This window comes from Ahaetulla prasina, chromosome 16 (genome assembly GCF_028640845.1).
Source record: "Ahaetulla prasina isolate Xishuangbanna chromosome 16, ASM2864084v1, whole genome shotgun sequence".
Lineage (NCBI taxonomy): Eukaryota > Metazoa > Chordata > Lepidosauria > Squamata > Colubridae > Ahaetulla > Ahaetulla prasina.
The window spans coordinates 6136337-6155757 of NC_080554.1; the positions used below are offsets into that span (position 1 = coordinate 6136337).

Here is a 19421-nt window from a genome sequence, read left to right on the forward strand (position 1 = left end):
TGAGAGCACCAAGGACCCCCTCGTGTCAACCCTGAGCCTTTATTGACGCTTTACAGCCTCCTATTTCATTCTCTATCTCCCCCCCATCACCCCTTCCTCCTTGTTCATGTTAGGCCTTCTTTTATCCAACTCTTGACACCTCCCACGTCGCCTTCCCGCAAGCATAATTCCAGCCCCATTTTCGAAACGTTACCCAAATATAAAGGAACGCATATATCCCGATTTACCTAAAATGCAAATTATTCATCGCCTTTCATTACTGCCTTTCCTCGATTGAAGGAAAAAAATCTGGGATCCAGGCTTCTCCATTGTGCTAACCATTACCCTCCACTGCCTAAAACCTAGCCCAGGCCTAGTAGGTCCTTGGAAGTTCTGCTAGACCATCACACACACACACACACCATATATACAAATCACACAAATCCTATCCTCTCCCCCCCCCCCAAAGCTTCCCCTTGTCTTAATACCCAACTAATCAATTTCTGCCTGGTTTCAACTGAGCTTTTTTTTTCTTGCTTTGCTTGCTTGGTTTTGAACTCCACGCCTTCCAAAGGCTCTTTATTTTTGCCTTTGTGTGTTGGTTGTGGTTTCTCCCCACCCCCACTTTGAGCTCCCAAAGAGGAAGGGGGGGGGAAGAAAAAAAGAAAACAAGGACCACAACACCAATAGGGAAACTGACTTACAAAAAGAGTGAAATGGACATATTAATTGGGAGAATCCAGGCTTGGATCTCTCTTCTCTCCCCCACCTTTTCTTCCCTCCTCATGCCCCATCAGCCCCTCCCCTCCAGGCACACAATAATCACACACAAAAAACGTTGCTGTCACTTTGCACCCCCATTAGGGACCCCCCCCTCTCTTCTTATGGCCTTAATAAACCCACCCACCCACCCTTGCAAGACAATAGAAAGTGGCTGTTTGCAGGCCATCACTTTTTAAAGCCCCCCCCATACACACTCCTTAAAGGGGGGGTAGAGAAGGGGGGGGAAGCAAAAAGGCAAGGAGATAGGCCCACTTCTTACACACCCATTGATTCCCCTCCCATATAAACCACAATCTCCCACCCCAACCGCATTAAAATCACCCCAGATCGACATGCCTGTTTGCAGAGAGAGGTGCCTGCAAAGACACCCCCACCCCTAATTAAGGGGATCTTGGGGAGAATTTATTGGACAGGCACCCTCCCCCAATGATCTTCCCCCCCCAACTAGGGGGATTTTATGGGGGGAGAATGCATTGGTGGCACTCCCCTCCCCAATGATCTCCCCCATTAGGGCATCTCCCTCCCCAATGATCTCCCCCAATGATCTCCCCCATTAGGGGAATCTTATTGGGGAGAATGCATTGCAGACACTCCCCTCCCCAATGATCTCTCCCCAACTAGGGGGATCTTATGGGGGGAGAATGCATTGGGTAGGCACTCCCCTCCCCCAATGATCTCTCCCCATTAGGGGTATCTCCCCTCCCCCAATGATCTCTCCCCATTAGGGGTATCTCCCCTCCCCCAATGATCTCCCCCCCCCATTAGGGGGATCTTCTGTGGGGAGAATGCATTGCAGACACTCCTCCCCAATGATCTCCCCCAATGATCTCCCTCCCATTAGGGGATCTTATGGTGGAAGAATACATTGAATAGGCACTCCCCTCCCCAATGATCTCCCCTCCCCAATGATCTCTCCCCCATTAGGGTATCTCCTCCCCAATGATCTCCCCCAATTAGGGGATCTTCTGTGGGAGAATGCATTGGTAGACACTCCCCTCCCCAATGATCTCCCCCCCTACTCCCCATAAGCAGGCCAGGCCTCTTTTGTGAGGGCGGGGGGTTCACCTTTGGCGGGTTGGGCGCTGGCGGGGACGCCCCCGCCCCTGCCGAGCCCCCTCCCCCGTCCCCTCACGGCAAAGGGGGGGTGGGCAGGACTCCCCTCCCTCTCTCACCTTGCGTCGGCCTTTCCCCCGGCTACTCCATCGCCGCCTCGCAGGCCGCGCCCAGGCCGGAGGGGGCCGCGGCCACCCCAGAGGGACGCGGAGACGGGCGGGCGAGGCGGGCACGAGGGCGCGGGCACGGCGGCGACGGGAGGAGCGCGGGCACGGCTGAAGGGGAAAAAAAAAAAGAGGTGGCGAGGAATGGGGGAATTGCGCATGCGCGGCCCTTCTCCCGGGAAGGGGCGGGGCGCGGAGCTCGGGCGCGCGCCGAGCGACGTCACTGGGCGCACCAGACTTGAAGGGGGAGCGGCGGCGGCGGCGTCGCTTCGCGAGCGTCTCTCGCCTCGGGGCGCATGCGCCCAGAACACTTTTTTTTTTTTGGCTTCCCCCCCCTCCTCCCCGTATTTGCCCTTCTTCCTCGCAACCGTCTCCAAGGGAATAAGGCGAAACCCGCCAGAGAGGGCGTGGACGGAGGCGGAGCCTTCTGGAAGCCCGGCCAATGAGAGCCCCGAGGGGTATTTTTGATTGACGTGCAGGCCTGTACCACAACTCCCATCCTTGTGGCGATGGTGGGTTTGTACTTGTAGTCCATCCGGGGGGAAAAGGGGCATGAATGGGCCTCTCATTGGGACAGTGGGGACGTCAAAAAAAAGTTCCCATTTCCCATTTTTATTTATTTTATTTATCATGGTTATATCAATTTTAATAGCAAATATTTAATAATATTATATTAAGGATATTTTTTTAAAAAAATTCCAGGCATGTCCTTAATACAGGATTAATGCAAAATAATAATCATTTGTCAGAAATGGTGGAGGGTTTCCTGCTTGGGAGGTGGGGTTGGACTAGATGACCTACAAGGTCCCAATTCTGTTACTCTTGTTAATTTGCAGTAGGATGATTGTTTTAGTTTTTGTGACTCTTAAAAGAAGTGGAAGCCTTTAATAGAAAAGTTTCATTGCAAAATAATTATCTGGGGTTTTTTCATAGGAGAATTTTTTATTTTATTTTAAGACAGGGGTTTAAATTAAATTTAGCCCGATACTGGAGTAAATCCTATGGATGCCAACACGCACAGGGTAAATGATTGTTAAGTACCATCCCTGCTTTTTAACTATTTTTTTTAAAGTTCATTTATTTTTTAAAAATATTATAAACTCCTGGTTTAATCATGGGGGAAACAAGGCTTGTTAATCTCTTGAAATGTTAGATTGTGATATAGTCATATTGAATCCCTATAATCAACGTGGGATGTATTTTTCCCATAGGCTATCAAAAGTGCAGTGGCGTATAAATTTAATAATACATTTTAATTGCTGGAGTTCGGCAGCTTAAAAATTTAATATGATTATCATCCAGAAAAAAACCAGACATTGCTGACAAATTGCTGTCCAATCTTTTATTAGGCTTGATTTAAATGTAATGAAACCAAGCAAAGAGACAGTGGTAGAAGAGACCCTTAAGTCACACACACACAATAACAGAAGGGACCTTGGAGGTCTTCTAGTCCAACCCCCGAGCAGGAGATCCTATACCATTTCAGGCAAATGGTTGTCCAATCACTTCTTAAAAACCTCCAGTGTTGGAGCACCCACAACTTTTGGAGACAAGTCCTGCCACTGATTAATTGTTCTAACTATCAGGAAATTTCTCCTTAATTCTAGGTTGCTTCTCTCCTTGATTAGTTTCCATCCATTGCTTCTTGTCCTGCGTTTAGGTACTTTGGAGAATAGCTTGAGTCCCTCTTCTCTGTGGCAACTCCTGAGATACTGGAACACTGCTATCGTGTCATTTAACAGATTGTTAATCTGATAAAGACTTGGAAGGGACCTTATAGGTCATCTAGTCCAACCCCCTGCTCAAGCAGGAGACCCTACATAATTTCTGACAAATGGCAGCCCAACCTTTTCTTGAAAGCCTCCAGTGATGAAGCTCCCACCACTTCCGACGGCAACTTCTGTTCCATCGGTTGATTGTTCCAACTGTTAGAAAATGTCTCTTTATTTCTAGGTTGAATCTCTCCTTGATCAGTTTCCATCCATTATTCCTTGTCTGGCCTTCGGGTGCTTTGGAAAATAGCTTGACCCCCTTCCTCCTCTCTGTGGCAGCCCCTCAAGTATTGGAAGATTGCTATCATGTCTCCCCTGGTCCTTCTCTTCACTAGACTAGCCAGGCCCAGTTCCTGCAATCAAAATAGCTTGACCCCCTTCCTCCTCTCTGTGGCAGCCCCTCAAATATTGGAAGACTGCTATCATGTCTCCCCTGGTCCTTCTCTTCACTAGACTAGCCAGGCCCAGTTCCTGCAATCAAAATAGCTTGACCCCCTTCCTCCTCTCTGTGGCAGCCCCTCAAATATTGGAAGACTGCTATCATGTCTCTCTTGGTTCTTCTCTTCACTAGATTAGCCAGGCCCAGTTCCTGCAACCGTTCATTGCATGTTTGAGCCTCCAGTCCCCTCATCATTCTGGTTGCTCTCCTCTGCACTCTTTCTAGAGTCTCAACGTCTTTTTTTATAGTGTGGTGACCAACAAGGGATGCGGTATTCCAGGTGTGGACTTTCTAGGGTTTTAAGAGCGGTATTCGTACCTTACTTGATCTTGATTGTATCCCTCTGTTCATGCAACTTAGGATTGCGTTGGTTGAAACAAATCAACAGACTCTGCTTAGGATCCATAAATTTAGTTAGAAGAGAGTTGTCCGCCCTACTTTTGCCTTGCCCAAAAGTTGAGTGGGGGCATTCCATCCATCCTGATAAACAAGGATTTGTTTCTTGTAGGGCGGGACTGAGAAATGCTTAGCCACACAGTCTTGAGAAAGGGTGAGGTTGACTTGGCAGCTCTCTTATCTTTAAGATTCATCTCTACTACGGAGGGAGTGCACAACAAAACCAATCTGGATGGGAGCAGGGTAGCTTCTGTAAACGGGCCTGCCACATTCTTTGCAAAAGAAACCCTGAGGCTATAAATTTAATCAGGTTGCATTTGGCATCGTTTTTTGTCCTCGGTGTCTCTGGACTTTTGTATTTGTAATCGAGATACATGCACACAGCCGAACTGAATCTTAGCAAGCTCAATTTGATTCAACTTCATGCACCAAGACAAATTCCTTGTGTGTCCAATCACACTTGGCCAATAAAGAATTCTAGTCTAGTCTAGTCTAGTCTTTTGCTGTCAATGACTGGTATCAACCTTACAAGCTCTGGACTGGGCAGTAAGCAGTAGAAATTGCTTAGGTTCTCCATGCTTTCTCTTTGATGTCACTTTGAATGAGCTTTCTGGTTTGCAGAGGTCTTCTGGTCTACTGCGAGACATCTGGTACATGAAGGGCTTTCTAGAGCAGGGGTCTCCAACCTTGGCAACTTTATTTTGTACCTTGATGAAGGTATCTTTTCTTTTATGTACACTGAGAGCGTATGCACCAAGACAAATTCATTGTGTGTCCAATCACACTTGGCCAATAAAAAAAATAATTCTATTCTATTCTATTCTATTCTATTACGACTTGTAGATTTCAACTCCGAGAATTGAAGTTTACTATTCCTATTGGGAATAGTAATACTATTAATTAATAGTAAAATTACTATTAATCTTCCCATCGTTCCTATCACCCATCTCCTCCCACTTATGACTGAATGACTGTAACTTCTTGCTGGTATCCTTACGATTTATATTGATTGTTTCCTAGTATGATTCGATTGCTTATTTGACTATCATTAAGTGTTGTACCTTATGATTCTTGACGAATTTATCTTGTCTTTTTACGTACACTGAGAGCATATGCACCAAAGACAAATTCCTTGGGTGTCCAATCACACTTGGCCAATAAAAAAATTCTAATCTAATCTAATCTAATATTACATTTCCTTTTCAACGGTTTCCACATCTTCCATATATACAAGGTAGATTTCTCCCCTTGGAAATTGGAAATTCTGAACGAATTTCTGGGGGTTGATGCATTCTTCTTTTTTGTGATGTACAAGCAAGGTTGAAGGTCCACCTTCATTTTGTGCTTCAGTGGCACCCGGACCGATGCTCCATTAATCCTAAATGGGGGCAGAGATTGCGCCATAAATGAATGCAAATGTTTAAAAAAGCATGGCTATATAGAAACACTCATGAATCTTTCTGGAACCCACATCGGCTTGAGTTGTGTGAAATGGTGACCGGTAACTGCATTATATTAGGCATTGCTGCACGACAATCCCATATTGTTAATCTGGTTTTCCTTTCATTTCCGAAGGATGGATTGCGTGATAAACTCTCGTAGCCATTATGTGTGGTGGAGGGTGAGATCCAGCAGACAGATGCATCTCCCACGTTGCCAAGGTAACCACCGAATTACAGCTTGATTGGATAATGTCATGGCTGTGGCCATGAGGTCGTATTTATTCTTTTTAAAACTCGAATTTCTTCCCATTCCAGAACTAAAAACTCTCGTTTCTTCCCAATTCCAGAAATAAAAACACTCGTTTCTTCTCATTCCAGAAATATAAATGCTTATTTCTTCCCATTCCAGAAATAAAAACTCATTTCTTCCCATTCCAGAAAATATAAACTTTCGTTTCTTCTCACTCCAGAACTAAAAAAAAAACCCTCTCATTTCTTTCCATTCCAAACCAGGCGAATGGAAATCGGGGAAGGGGGGGGGCGGCGGCAAAAACCTGCCACCAAAGTGGTAACAGATGTTTGTAAGATATCAGATAGCGTTAGAATTTTTCTTGTCGTATTGGCACTTACCCAAGTATTAATTAGATCTTTGTTCGTTTGTTTGTTAGTTTAGATCAGCCCCAGTTGGAGGAAAGAAAAAAAGAAAGGGACGATTGAGATCATGATGATTTTGGGAAGTTGACGAGATCCTGAAAAACCGGTGAGGATTTAAAAAACAAACAAAAAGCGACGTATGAAACCATGGGCCTCTGAGTGGCTCAGACTGCTAAGACAGTCTGTTATAAACAGCAGCTGCTTGCAATTACTGCAGGTTCAAGTCCCACCAGGCCCAAGGTTGACTCAGCCTTCCATCCTTTATAAGGTAGGTAAACTGAGGACCCAGATTGTTGGGGGCAATTAAGTTGACTTTGTATATAAATATACAAATAGGATGAAGACTATTGCTAACATAGTGTAAGCCACCCTGAGTCTTCGGAGAAGGGTGGGATATAAATGCAAATAATAAAAAAAAAAAATTCGTGGATCTGATTAGAAACACAGGATGATTTGCAAGGGGGGAAAAAAAACCACCAATAGAAGTCTGAAGAGTACGGCTATAAAACAGATTCCAACTCTTGTTATTTATTTATTTATTTATAATTACATTTTTATACCGCACCATCTCCCGAAGGACTCAGGGCGGTGTACAGCCAATATTAAAATACACATAACACTATGATATAAATATAATAAATAAACACTATTTAAAAAACAATTTAAAAACAAATATTTAGTGGCCGAATCACTAAAACGGTCAAAGACCGATTAAAAACCCATTAAAATTTCGCTAAAATACATTCTGTTATTCTGTAATTAATCGGTGGAACAGCTTTCAGAAGTTACGTGAGCTTCATCCCTGGAAGCTTTCAAGAAGAGACTGGACTGCCATCTGTCAGAAGTGGCGGAGAGTCCCCTGCTTGGGAGGGGGGGGCGGGTTGGACTAGATGACCTACAAGGTCCCTCCCAACACTGTTAAGGAAGGAGAAAACTATTCCTTACTAATATTCTTTGGCTTGCTGCCTTCTTTCTTTCTTTCTCTTTCCTTTGCCCCCCTCCCCCCCGTGTTTTGCATAGGGTGGCTTATCTAGAAAGGAAATAAAAGGATGGGTAGGTTTTTGCATGCACTCGCCCAGGAATGTTACCAAATGCAGAAAGACTGGTTTAGCACACTGGAAATAAAAGAAGCAAATCAGGTTGCTCTTTCAGCTAAGGAACCTCTTTCTTAGGGTTTGAGAGATCCTCCAGGCCAATCCTAACAGATTTCAGGCCAGTTAAACAGGCTTGGATTTTCTGAACGTTTGGGAGTATTCTGGCTTGGGAAAATCCAAGATTGTAGGCCAGATTGGAGATATCGCTTCCAAACACGGTTGTCAAGGAAACAACCGGCATCACTAAGGCTTGGTGTAGTAAGACGAATTATTTTCAATGTCAGTCAATTCATCTCGCCTTTATATCTTTATAAATAACTCCAGGCAGCGAGCTTACCTAATGCCCCTTCCTCTTCCTATTTTCTGTACGACAACCACCCTGTGAGGTTGTGCTGAAAGAGAGAGGGACTCGCTGGCCCAAAGTCACCCAGATAACTTTCATGCCTAAGGCAGAACTAGAACTCACCGTCTCCTAGTGATTGGTCCACAGTCACCCATAGACGACTTTCATGCCTAAGGTGGAATTAGAACTCACATCTCCTAGTGAGTGTCCCAGAGTCACCCAGATGACTTTCATGCCTAAGGCGAAACTAGAATTCACATCTCCTAGTAATTGGCCCACAGTCACCCAGATGACTTTCATACCTAAGGCGGAACTAGAACTCACATCTCCTAGTGATTGTCCCAGAGTCACCCAGATGACTTTCATACCTAAGGCGGAACTAGAACTCACATCTCCTAGTAATTGGCCCACAGTCACCCAGATGATTTTCATGCCTAAGGTGGAACTAGAATTTACCGTCTCCTAGTGATTGGCCCACAGTCACCCATAGACGGCTTTCATGCCTAAGGCGGAACCAGAACTTACATCTCCTAGTGATTGGCCCACAGTCACCCAGCTGGCTTTTGTGCCTAAGGTGGGACTAGAACTCCCAGTCTTGGCCCAGAGTTACCCAGCCGGCTTTCCTGCCTGAGGTGAGACTAGAACTCACCGTCTCCTGTCGATTGACCCAAAGTCACCCAGCTGGCTTTCATGGCTAAGGTGGGACTAGAACTCACCGTCTCCCACACTTCGTAGCCTGGTGCCTTAACAATTAGACCACGTTGGCTCCCTCTTCTCTTAAATGATTCAGGGTACGTTATTCAGTAGTTGCTATTCTCCTGTTCTAATTCACGTCGGAGGGACTTGATTCTCTCCAGTCCCCCCAAGTCGGAGGAAAATAGAACTGTGGTTATATTCATGTTTTAGCCCCGTGCCAATGTTTGATTCACATGTTCCCAAGACCTTCCCAATAGTCATGGTGCAATGCTTCTCCCCAGGTGCCCAGGGATGTGTGCTATGACAGTTTAGAAGATAAGTGGGTGGAGGCAGGCAGGCATTCCCTGAGTCACAGGAACGATAAAGAGAGGTACATGGCAGATTCCCTTGAGCGCATAACCTGGTGTCCCCATGGCAACCGCTGGGATGATGGTTTTGCAAACTGACATCCCAAGTACCAAATGAACGCATGTGAAAAAAATCTCCTAATCCGAGCCGTTTTCATGCACAGTCGCTGAAAATCATTCAGTTAACGGGTGGGAACTGAGTAGCAAACGTATTTCACGCCGGGAATTATATACCCTCGTTGCTTTCTCTTCAGCCAGAGAGGAGATCCGAAACAGGGGTTTTTCTGTCTTGGCGGCCAAACCCTGGTTTCCAAAAAAACACACCTTTAATTTTTTTCAAAATACCGAGAATCTTTGCAGCTCAGGCTTGAAATGAGGGCGCCCTCTGAGCTTGTTGTTTTCTTGCGGACGATGATTCTGTTATCCAGCTAAGTACCACTGATGAGGTTACCTAGTTGGGTGATGAAACGTCGGCAAGGAAATAACCAAGCTCGGAGAGAACCGAGGGCCCCGCAATTTTTCAAAATCCAAATTTCCCAGCGGTAGAGAGAACCATGAATAGAATAGAATAGAATAGAATTTTTTATTGGCCAAGTGTGATTGGACACACAAGGAATTTGTCTTGGTGCATATGCTCTCAGTGTACATAAAAGAAAAGATACGTTCATCAAGGTACAACATTTACAACACAATTGATGGTCAATATATCAATATAAATCATAAGGATTGCCAGCAACAAAGTTACAGTCAAACAGTCATAAGTGGAAAGAGATGGGTGATGGGAATGATGAGAAGATTAATAGTAGTGCAGATTTAGTAAATATGAAAAATAAAAATGAAAGGCATAATCTGAGTCAGGAAAAAAATAATGGAACCGGGCAAAGTTTAGCTCACATCTTTTTGCCAGCCGCCAATCCAAGTTTCAGTCTCTGCTAATTTCAATCAAAATAGAACTGGCAGGGACTTTGAAGATCTTCTAGTCTAACCCCTCGCTCAAGCAGGAGACCCTGTACCATTTCAGATAGGTGGCAGTCTAGTCTTTTCTTTAAAAGACTTTTAAAAAAAAATCATATATATTCATCTGAAGGGCATGTTTTTCTTTCTCTGTTTGTTTTTTTCACTTTCATTGTCCCCCCAATGACAAGGAAACCCACATAATCCTCCTTTTAAATTTCCCCTTGCTTAAAACTTTTTTTAAAAAATATATATTTTAATTGGTGGCCTACATTGACCTAGCTCCAGGAAAAGCTCAGTTCTGGTGAGCATAACACACCGATCCTGTTCAGCAACCTGTCAGCGATAATCCTATTATTACACTTTTCCAGGTCAAGGATTCAGGTTTTCTTGTCTGTTCAGGAACATCCCTTAAAATTTAAAGCCTGGCTTCGCCTCTTTCATTGAAAGAGGAATTCCTGTGCCTTAAACATCTGCCTGAGCTGCTGTTTCTTCAACATCTGTCCAAGGGGGGAGTGGGAAATACAAAAATGGCTGCAGTCCTTCCACCATAAGTCAAGGGTTAAGCTACACACCTTGCTCTGCCTTGATATGAGGGATTTGTAAGAAAGCATCTGCGGAACAGACTCTGAATAAAAGAGGGGGGGGAAATGAGTGGAAAAGGGACATAGATCAATTTGCACAGATTCACATCCCCCCCCACCACTCCCCAGACCTCTATGGAGAAGAAGTGCTAAGAAATTCAATTTAAAGGCTTCCACTGTAGATTGTAAGACAAGCATTTGGGGTACAATTGTCCAAGAAGAGCCAAAGAGTTGCGGATGATAATCAGACAAAGGGCAATAGGCAGTTGAGAATTGGATCCTCCCTCCTCCCTTTTCCCCCTCAAAAGGATCGGCCACTAAATTCCCCTGGTTGGTTCAGGAGGCTGGCTCATCAATCCAAAATGCCTGTCCTCTGGGCCCCAGGGTAGAAGAGAGAGAGAAAGAGAGGGGGGGGGGGAGAAGAGAAGATGGAGAAGGAGGCAGGGAGGGAAAGGCACTATCTTCCATTGTGCTCCCAGTTCTCTAATTCGTAAATTTCAGCATGAAATATTTAACACGGCTTCTAATTTGCATATAACAGCATGCATATGCACATAAAGGGTAATGAGAAAGAAAGAAAAGAAAGGGAGAGAAAGAGAAAGGGAGGGAAGGAAGGAAGAAAGAGAAAGAAAGAAAGAAAGAAAAAGAAAAGATGGATGGATGAATAGATAGATTAGATAGATAGATAGATAGATAGATAGATGGATGGATGGATGGATGGATGGATGGATGGATGGATGGATAGATAGATAGAAAGAAACTGGTAGATAGATATTGGTAGATGATAGGTAGGTAGGTATACAGATGAATGGATAGATAGGTAGGTAGGTATGCAGATGGATGGATGGATGGATGGATGGATGGATGGATGGATAGATAGATAGATAGATACTGGTAGATAGATATCGGTAGATGATAGGTAGGTAGGTATATAGATGGATGGATGGATGGATGGATAGATAGATAGATACTGGTAGATAGATATCGGTAGATGATAGGTAGGTAGGTATGCAGATAGATGGAGAGAGAGAGAGAGAGAGAGAGAGAGAGCAGTAGATAGATAAATTTCCCCTTAAATGAAATCACTTTGGCTCTTTAGGAAAGAAAAGGGCATATGAGACTAAACATTTTTATTTTATTTTTTAAATTGAACTTTTCAGAAGGAAAAGCAAAATCGAAAAAGGGAAGAGGAGGAAAAGCAAAGGACAGCACAGATGAACGAGTCTCAAGCCTAAGATTAAGTAAACCGAGTCCTCATTCTTAGGCTATTGTCGATTTTTGGTTCTAAGCGCATCACTTTAGGCGTTCAGGCTTTGCACGGGGAGCATCCCAAATTTCTGTTCCACCGAGATGCTTTCGACCATTAATTTCAGACAGGGAATTTTGAACGCCTCATTTGCTCCCTGGTTTATTGGTCCAGGCAGGCTAATGGAAAGAAAAAGATAATGAAGAGACTGGGGGTGGGGGGCGCAGCGGTGGAAGAGGAGACCCCTAAAATTAAAGATGCTCCTGTATCCTGCTGTGTCCAGCCAGATCCACCTACATCCTAAACCTGCATTAAGGAAGCTCATTTATTGTTGCTTTTTTAAAGCATCTTAAGAAATCGTCTTTAAAAAACATGAGAGCCAAAACCAAAGCATATAAATGAACAAGGGGCGATCGTGGCTTGTTTTTAGTTCTTCACACGTATGACCATTGCAGCATCCCCACGACCACGTGATCAAAATTCAGGATGCGTGGCAGCTGACTCGTACTTACGACCGTTGGTCAGGTGATCTCCTTTTTTGCGACCTTCAGACAAGCAAAGTCAAGGGAGAAGCCCAATTCGCTCAGCACTAACTTTATTTATTTATTTATTTATTTATTTTTCGTATTTTTATACCGCCCTTCTCCGAGGACTCAGGGAGGTGTACAGCACAGATAAAACATAGATATCAAAACATTTTAAAATACAATATTCAATTAAAAATCTGATTCAATAAGCTGGATATTAAAATTACTGAGTAAAAGTTACTAAAGTTACTTCCCGAAGGCCATCACTCTGCTAAACAAATAATTCCCTCAACACTGTCAGACTATTTACTGAATCTGCACTACTATTAATCTTCTCATAGTTCCCATCACCAATCTCTTTCCACTTATGACTGTATGACTGTAACTTGTTGCTGGCAATCCTTATGATTTATATTGATATATTGACCATCATTTGTGTTGTAAATGTTGTACCTTGATGAAGGTATCTTTTATGTACACTGAGAGCATATGCACCAAGACAGATTCCTTGTGTGTCCAATCACACTTGGCCAATAAAATTCTATTCTATTCTATTCTAAATAAATTAAACTTATTAAACTTTAACTTTAACAACTGCAGGGCGCCCCCCACAGCCCCCTGCTTAACAACTGTGGCAAGAAAGGTCGTAAAACGAAGTTACTGAAGGGTCGTAAAATGAGTTACAGGAGGTCCTCAACTTACAGCTATTTTTGTTTCACGACCGTTTGACGTCAACAACAGCGCCGGGGGGGAAAAAAAAAAAAGTAACTTCCAACCTACCCGGTTGCTCTTGCAAAACTCACTTAACAACAGTCTTGCTTAGCAACAGAAATCTTGGCCGGGAATGTGGTATTGCATCTTTTAAAGAAAGAATAGAATAGAATAGAATAGAATAGAATAGAATAGAATAGAATAGAATAGAATAGAATAGGATAGGGGATAGAGGATAGGATAGGATAGGATAGGATAGGATAGGATAGGATAGGATAGAGAAATGGAATGGAATGGAATGGAATGGAATAGAATAGAATAGGAAATAGGGGATAGGATAGGATAGGATAGAATAGAATAGAATAGAATAGAATAGAATAGAATAGAATAGAATAGAATAGAATAGGAAATAGGGGATAGGATAGGATAGGATAGGATAGAATAGAATGGAATGGAATGGAATGGAATGGAATGGAATGGAATGGAATGGAATGGAATAGAATAGAATAGAATAGAATAGAATAGAATAGAATAGAAAGGAATGGAATGGAATGGAATGGAATGGAATGGAATGGAATAAGAGAAGGAATGGAATGCAATAGAATAGAATAGAATAGAACAGAATAGAATAAGAGAAGGAATGGAATGGAATAGAATAGAATAGAATAGAATAGAATAGGGGATAGGAGATAGGATAGGATAGGATAGAGAAATGGAATGGAATGGAATGGAATAGAATAGAATAGAATAGGAAATAGGGGATAGGATAGGATAGGATAGGATAGGATAGAATAGAATAGAATGGAAAGGAATGGAATGGAATGGAATAAGAGAAGGAATGGAATGCAATAGAATAGAATAGAATAGAATAAGAGAAGGAATGGAATAGAATAGAATAGAACAGAATAGAATAAGAGAAGGAATGGAATGGAATGGAATAGAATAGAATAGAATAGGGGATAGGAGATAGGATAGGATAGGATAGAATAGAATAGAATGGAAAGGAATGGAATGGAATGGAATAAGAGAAGGAATGGAATGCAATAGAATAGAATAGAATAAGAGAAGGAATGCAATAGAATAGAATAGAATAGAATAGAATAGAATAGAACAGAATAGAATAAGAGAAGGAATGGAAGGGAATAGAATAGAATAGAATAGAATAGAATAGGGGATAGGAGATAGGATAGGATAGGATAGGATAGAGAAATGGAATGGAATGGAATGGAATAGAATAGAATAGAATAGGAAATAGGGGATAGGATAGGATAGGATAGAATAGGACAGGTTAGGATAGATAGGATAGGATAGAAAATAGAATAGAATAGAATAGAAAGGAATAGAAAGGAATGGAATGGAATAAGAGAAGGAATGGAATGGAATGCAATAGAATAGAATAGAACAGAATAGAATAAGAGAAGGAATGGAATGAATAGAATAGAATAGAATAGAATAGAATAGGATGGATAGGATAGGATAGATAGGATAGGATAGAGAAATGGAATGAATGGAATGGAATAGAATAGAATAGAATAGGATAGATAGGATAGGATAGATAGGATAGGATAGAGAAATGGAATGGAATGGAATGGAATGGAATAGAATGGAATGGAATGCAATAGAATAGAATAGAATAGAATAGAATAGAATAAGAGAAGAATAGAATATAGAATAGAACAGAATAAGAGAAGGAATGGAATGCAATAGAATAGAATAGAACAGAATAGAATAAGAGAAGGAATGGAATGGAATGGAATAGAATAGAATAGAATAGAATAGAATAGAATAGAATAGGGGATAGGAGATAGGATAGGATAGGATAGAGAAATGGAATGGAATGGAATGGAATAGAATAGAATAGAATAGGAAATAGGGGATAGGATAGGATAGGATAGGATAGGATAGGATAGGATAGGATAGGATAGGATAGGATAGAATAGAATAGAATAGAATAGAATAGAATAGAAAGGAATAGAAAGGAATGGAATGGAATAAGAGAAGGAATGGAATGCAATAGAATAGAATAGAATAGAACAGAATAGAATAAGAGAAGGAATGGAATGGAATAGAATAGAATAGAATAGAATAGAATAGGGGATAGGAGATAGGATAGGATAGGATAGGATAGAGAAATGGAATGGAATGGAATGGAATAGAATAGAATAGAATAGAATAGATAGGATAGGATAGATAGGATAGGATAGATAGAGAAATGGAATGGAATGGAATAAGAGAAGGAATGGAATGCAATAGAATAGAATAGAATAGAATAGAATAGAATAGAATAGAATAGAATAGAATAGAATAAGAGAAGGAATGGAATAGAATAGAATAGAATAGAATAGAACAATAGAATAAGAGAAGGAATGGAATGGAATGGAATGGAATAGAATAGAATAGAATAGAATAGAATAGAATAGGGGATAGGAGATAGGAGATAGGATAGGATAGGATAGGATAGGATAGAGGAATGGAATGGAATAGAATAGAATAGAATAGGAAATAGGGGATAGGATAGGATAGGATAGGATAGAATAGAATGGAAAGGAATGGAATGGAATAAGAGAAGGAATGGAATGCAATAGAATAGAATAGAATAGAACAGAATAGAATTAGAATAAGAGAAGGAATGGAATGGAATAGAATAGAATTCTTTATTGGCCAAGTGTGATTGGACACACAAGGAATTTGTCTTGGTGCATATGCTCTCAAGTGTACATAAAAGATTTAAAAATATTTAGAGTTGATATTTTAAATATTTAAATATTTAAAAATATTTTAAGTTGATTTGAAATGCTTGACCAGACTCGGGGCGAAACCTTCCGACGAAGCCGATGCCATTTCCCCCCAATAATCATTTTTGGGGCGTTTTGCTTCATTTTAGGTTTATTTGTCGGAATCGAAGCGGAACCTTTTACGCCCCGGGCGCGGTTTCCCGGCGGGACGCCTTAAAAGCGACGGACCGACGGCCGCTGGGGGGCGCCTTTCGCCGTGGCACCGCAGCCGTTACGGGGCGGGAGGACCCCGCGCGGGCTGCGGAGCCTCGGCAATCATGTTCGCCGGCTTGCAAGAGCTCGGCGTGGCCAACGGGGAGGATTTGAAGGAGACGCTGACCAATTGCATGGAGCCCCTGAAGGCCATCGAGCAGTTCCAGGTGGGAGGGGAGGATTAGCTTGCAACTTTCCCTCTTGAGGCTTCTCCCACCTTCCCATGGCTTGCAAACGCTGGGGAGGGGTGGGGGGGTTGCTCTTAGCACGGTAGTTCCACGCGGGTGCAAAAAAGCACGCAAGTCCTGGAGGGAAGATGCCTTGGTCCCTTCCTTCCTTCCTTCCTTCTTCCTTCCTTCCTTCCTTTTTTCCATCTCTGTCTCCTTTTATCTCCCTCCCTCCTATCTATCTATCTTATCTCTTTTCTATCTTTATGTATCTACCGGTATCCATATTTAAATCTATTTCTATATCTTATGTATCTATCCATATCTGTTTATTTATCTCTATTTTTATGTATCTATGTATATTTTTCTCTATCATCTATCTATCTAATCTATCTATCTATCGTCTATCTTTTATGTATCTACCGGTATCTATATTCATCTCTATTTCTATATCTTATGTATCTATCCATATCTGTTTATTTATCTCTATTTTTATGTATCTACCGGTATCTATATTCATCTCTATTTCTATATTCTCGTGTATCGATCCATATTTATTTATTTGTCTATCTTTCTCTCTATCTTTCTCTCTCTCCCTCTATCATCTGTATCTAGATCTATCTATCTATCTCTTTTCCTTCCTTCCATCTTTTTCCATCTCTTTTCCTTCCTTCCATCTTTTTCCATCTTTGTCTCCTTCTATCTCTCCCTCCCACCTTCCCTCCAAACAGTTAATCAATCAATCTAGCTATCTATACCTACTTCCTTCCTTCCTTCCTTCCTTCTTCCTTCCTTCTTCTTCCTATATATGTTTATATGTGTATATACTATATAATCTTTTTGTATGATGTTGTGACAAAATAAATAAATAAATAAATAATAAATAAATCTCCCTCCCTCCCATCTTCCTTTTTCCATATTTGCCTCCTTCTATCTCTCTCCCTCCCTTCCACCTTCCCTCCAATCAGTCAATCAATCAATCTAGCTATCTACACCTTCCTTCCTTCCCTTTTTCCATCTTTGTCTCCTTCTATCTCCTCCTCCTGTCTGTCTATATCCTCCTTCCTTCCATTTCTTTTTCCATCTCTTTTTCCTTCCTTTTCCCTCCCTCCCTCCCTTCTTTCTTTTTCCATCTTTGTCTCCTTCTATCTCTCTCCCTCCCTTCCACCTTCCCTCCAATCAGTCAATCAATCAATCAATCAATCTAGCTATCTGCACCTTCCTTCTTTCCTTCCCTTTTTCCATCTGTCTCCTATCTCCCTCCCTCCCTCCTGTCTGTCTATCTATATCCTCCTTCCTTCCATTTCTTTTTCCATCTCTCTTTACTTCCATTTCCCTCCCTCCCTCCTTTCTTTTTCCATCTTTGTCTCCTTCTATCTCTCTCCCTCCTTTCCACCTTCCCTCCAATCAGTCAATCAATCAATCAATCAATCAATCAATCTTATCTAGCTATCTATACCTCCTTCCTTCCTTCCTTCCTTCCTTTCTTTCTTTCTTTCTGATGAATTGCTCCTTAAAATCTCTCTGGCTCTGTTGCAAGCCACACATTCAGCTGTAAACGCACTCATGCATTTACGCACACTGCATTTGGTGCAAGGGGGCTAACAGGCTGGCCAAGACAGGCTTTCCCAGCCTGAAAATCTAGGATGGGTTTTAGTCTGTTTATGGCCTCCAGATGTTGGAACTGTCTTCCTCTTTTCTCCCCTCCCCTCTGCTCCCAATTATTAATAAATAAATAGAGGTAGTCCTTAACCTACAACAGTTCATTTACTGATTAAAGTTACAATGAAGAATGTGACTTAGGACCGTTTTTCCACTGTTAACGCCCGTTGTGGTGTCATGGTGGATGAGAAATGTACGAATTACCTGCTCCTAATCTGTTTGAATCCCACACGTGTCGTGTTGACAGACACGACACATTCTGTCGTGTCTGTCAACATTCAGGGGATGCGGTGGCTCAGGGGCTAGGACGTTGAGCTTGTCGATCGAAAGGTCGGCAGTTCGGCAGTTCGAAACCCTAGTGCCACTAAACGGGGTGAGCTTCCGTTACTTGTCCTAACTTCTGCCAACCTAGCAGTCCGAAAGCATTTAAAAAAATGCAAGTAGAAAAACAGGGACCACCTTTGGTGGGAAGGGAACAGCGTTCCATGCGCCTTTGGCGTTGAATCATGCCGGCCACATGACCACGGAGACGTCTTCGGACAGTGCTGGCTCTTCGGCTTTGAAAGAGAGATGAGCACCGCCCCCTAGAGTCGGCCACAACTAGCACATATGTGCGAGGGGAACCTTTACCTTTACCTTTAATAGAATAGAATAGAATAGAATAGAATAGAATAGAATAGAATAGAATAGAATAGAATAGAATAGAATAGAATAGAATAGAATAGAATAGAATAGAATAGAATAGAATAGAATAGAATAGAATAGAATAGAATAGAATAGAATAGAATAGAATAGAATAGAATAGAATAGAATAGAATAGAATAGAATAGAATAGAATAGAATAGAATAGAATAGAATAGAATAGAATAGAATAGAATAGAATAGAATAGAATAGAATAGAATAGAATAGAATAGAATAGAATAGAATAGAATAGAATAGAATAGAATAGAATAGAATAGAATAGAATAGAATAGAATAGAATAGAATAGAATAGAATAGAATAGAATAGAATAGAATAGAATAGAATAGAATAGAATAGAATAGAATAGAATAGAATAGAATAGAATAGAATAGAATAGAATAGAATAGAATAGAATAGAATAGAATAGAATAGAATAGAATAGAATAGAATAGAATAGAATAGAATAGAATAGAATAGAATAGAATAGAATAGAATAGAATAGAATAGAATAGAATAGAATAGAATAGAATAGAATAGAATAGAATAGAATAGAATAGAATAGAATAGAATAGAATAGAATAGAATAGAATAGAATAGAATAGAATAGAATAGAATAGAATAGAATAGAATAGAATAGAATAGAATAGAATAGAATAGAATAGAATAGAATAGAATAGAATAGAATAGAATAGAATAGAATAGAATAGAATAGAATAGAATAGAATAGAATAGAATAGA

General features: G+C 41.5%; 1 protein-coding gene and 1 long non-coding RNA gene across 5 annotated transcripts in view; one reads left to right on the plus strand and one right to left on the minus strand.

Annotated features, from left to right (window-relative positions):
- Positions 1-4635, minus strand: part of CAMSAP1 (calmodulin regulated spectrin associated protein 1) — a 35770-nt gene extending 31135 nt beyond the window's left edge. For 2 of the 4 annotated variants that reach the window (XM_058159104.1, XM_058159103.1), the window contains exons 1-2: positions 4509-4611; positions 1935-2090 (exon numbers count right to left, since the gene is read on the minus strand). In XM_058159104.1, the coding sequence (XP_058015087.1) occupies positions 1935-2090; positions 4509-4541 (189 nt within the window). In that variant the 5' untranslated portion in view covers positions 4542-4611. Of the gene's footprint in view, positions 1-1934; positions 2091-4508 lie in introns of all 4 variants that reach the window. The other 2 variants (XM_058159102.1, XM_058159105.1) reach the window with 2 other exon arrangements.
- LOC131185977 (uncharacterized) lies at positions 1959-16332 on the plus strand. The gene is made up of 5 exons (XR_009152284.1): positions 1959-2491; positions 6162-6247; positions 6697-6788; positions 11861-11941; positions 16069-16332. It is a non-coding gene; the product is annotated as an uncharacterized LOC131185977 (long non-coding RNA).
- The last annotated feature ends 3089 nt before the right edge of the window (positions 16333-19421 follow it).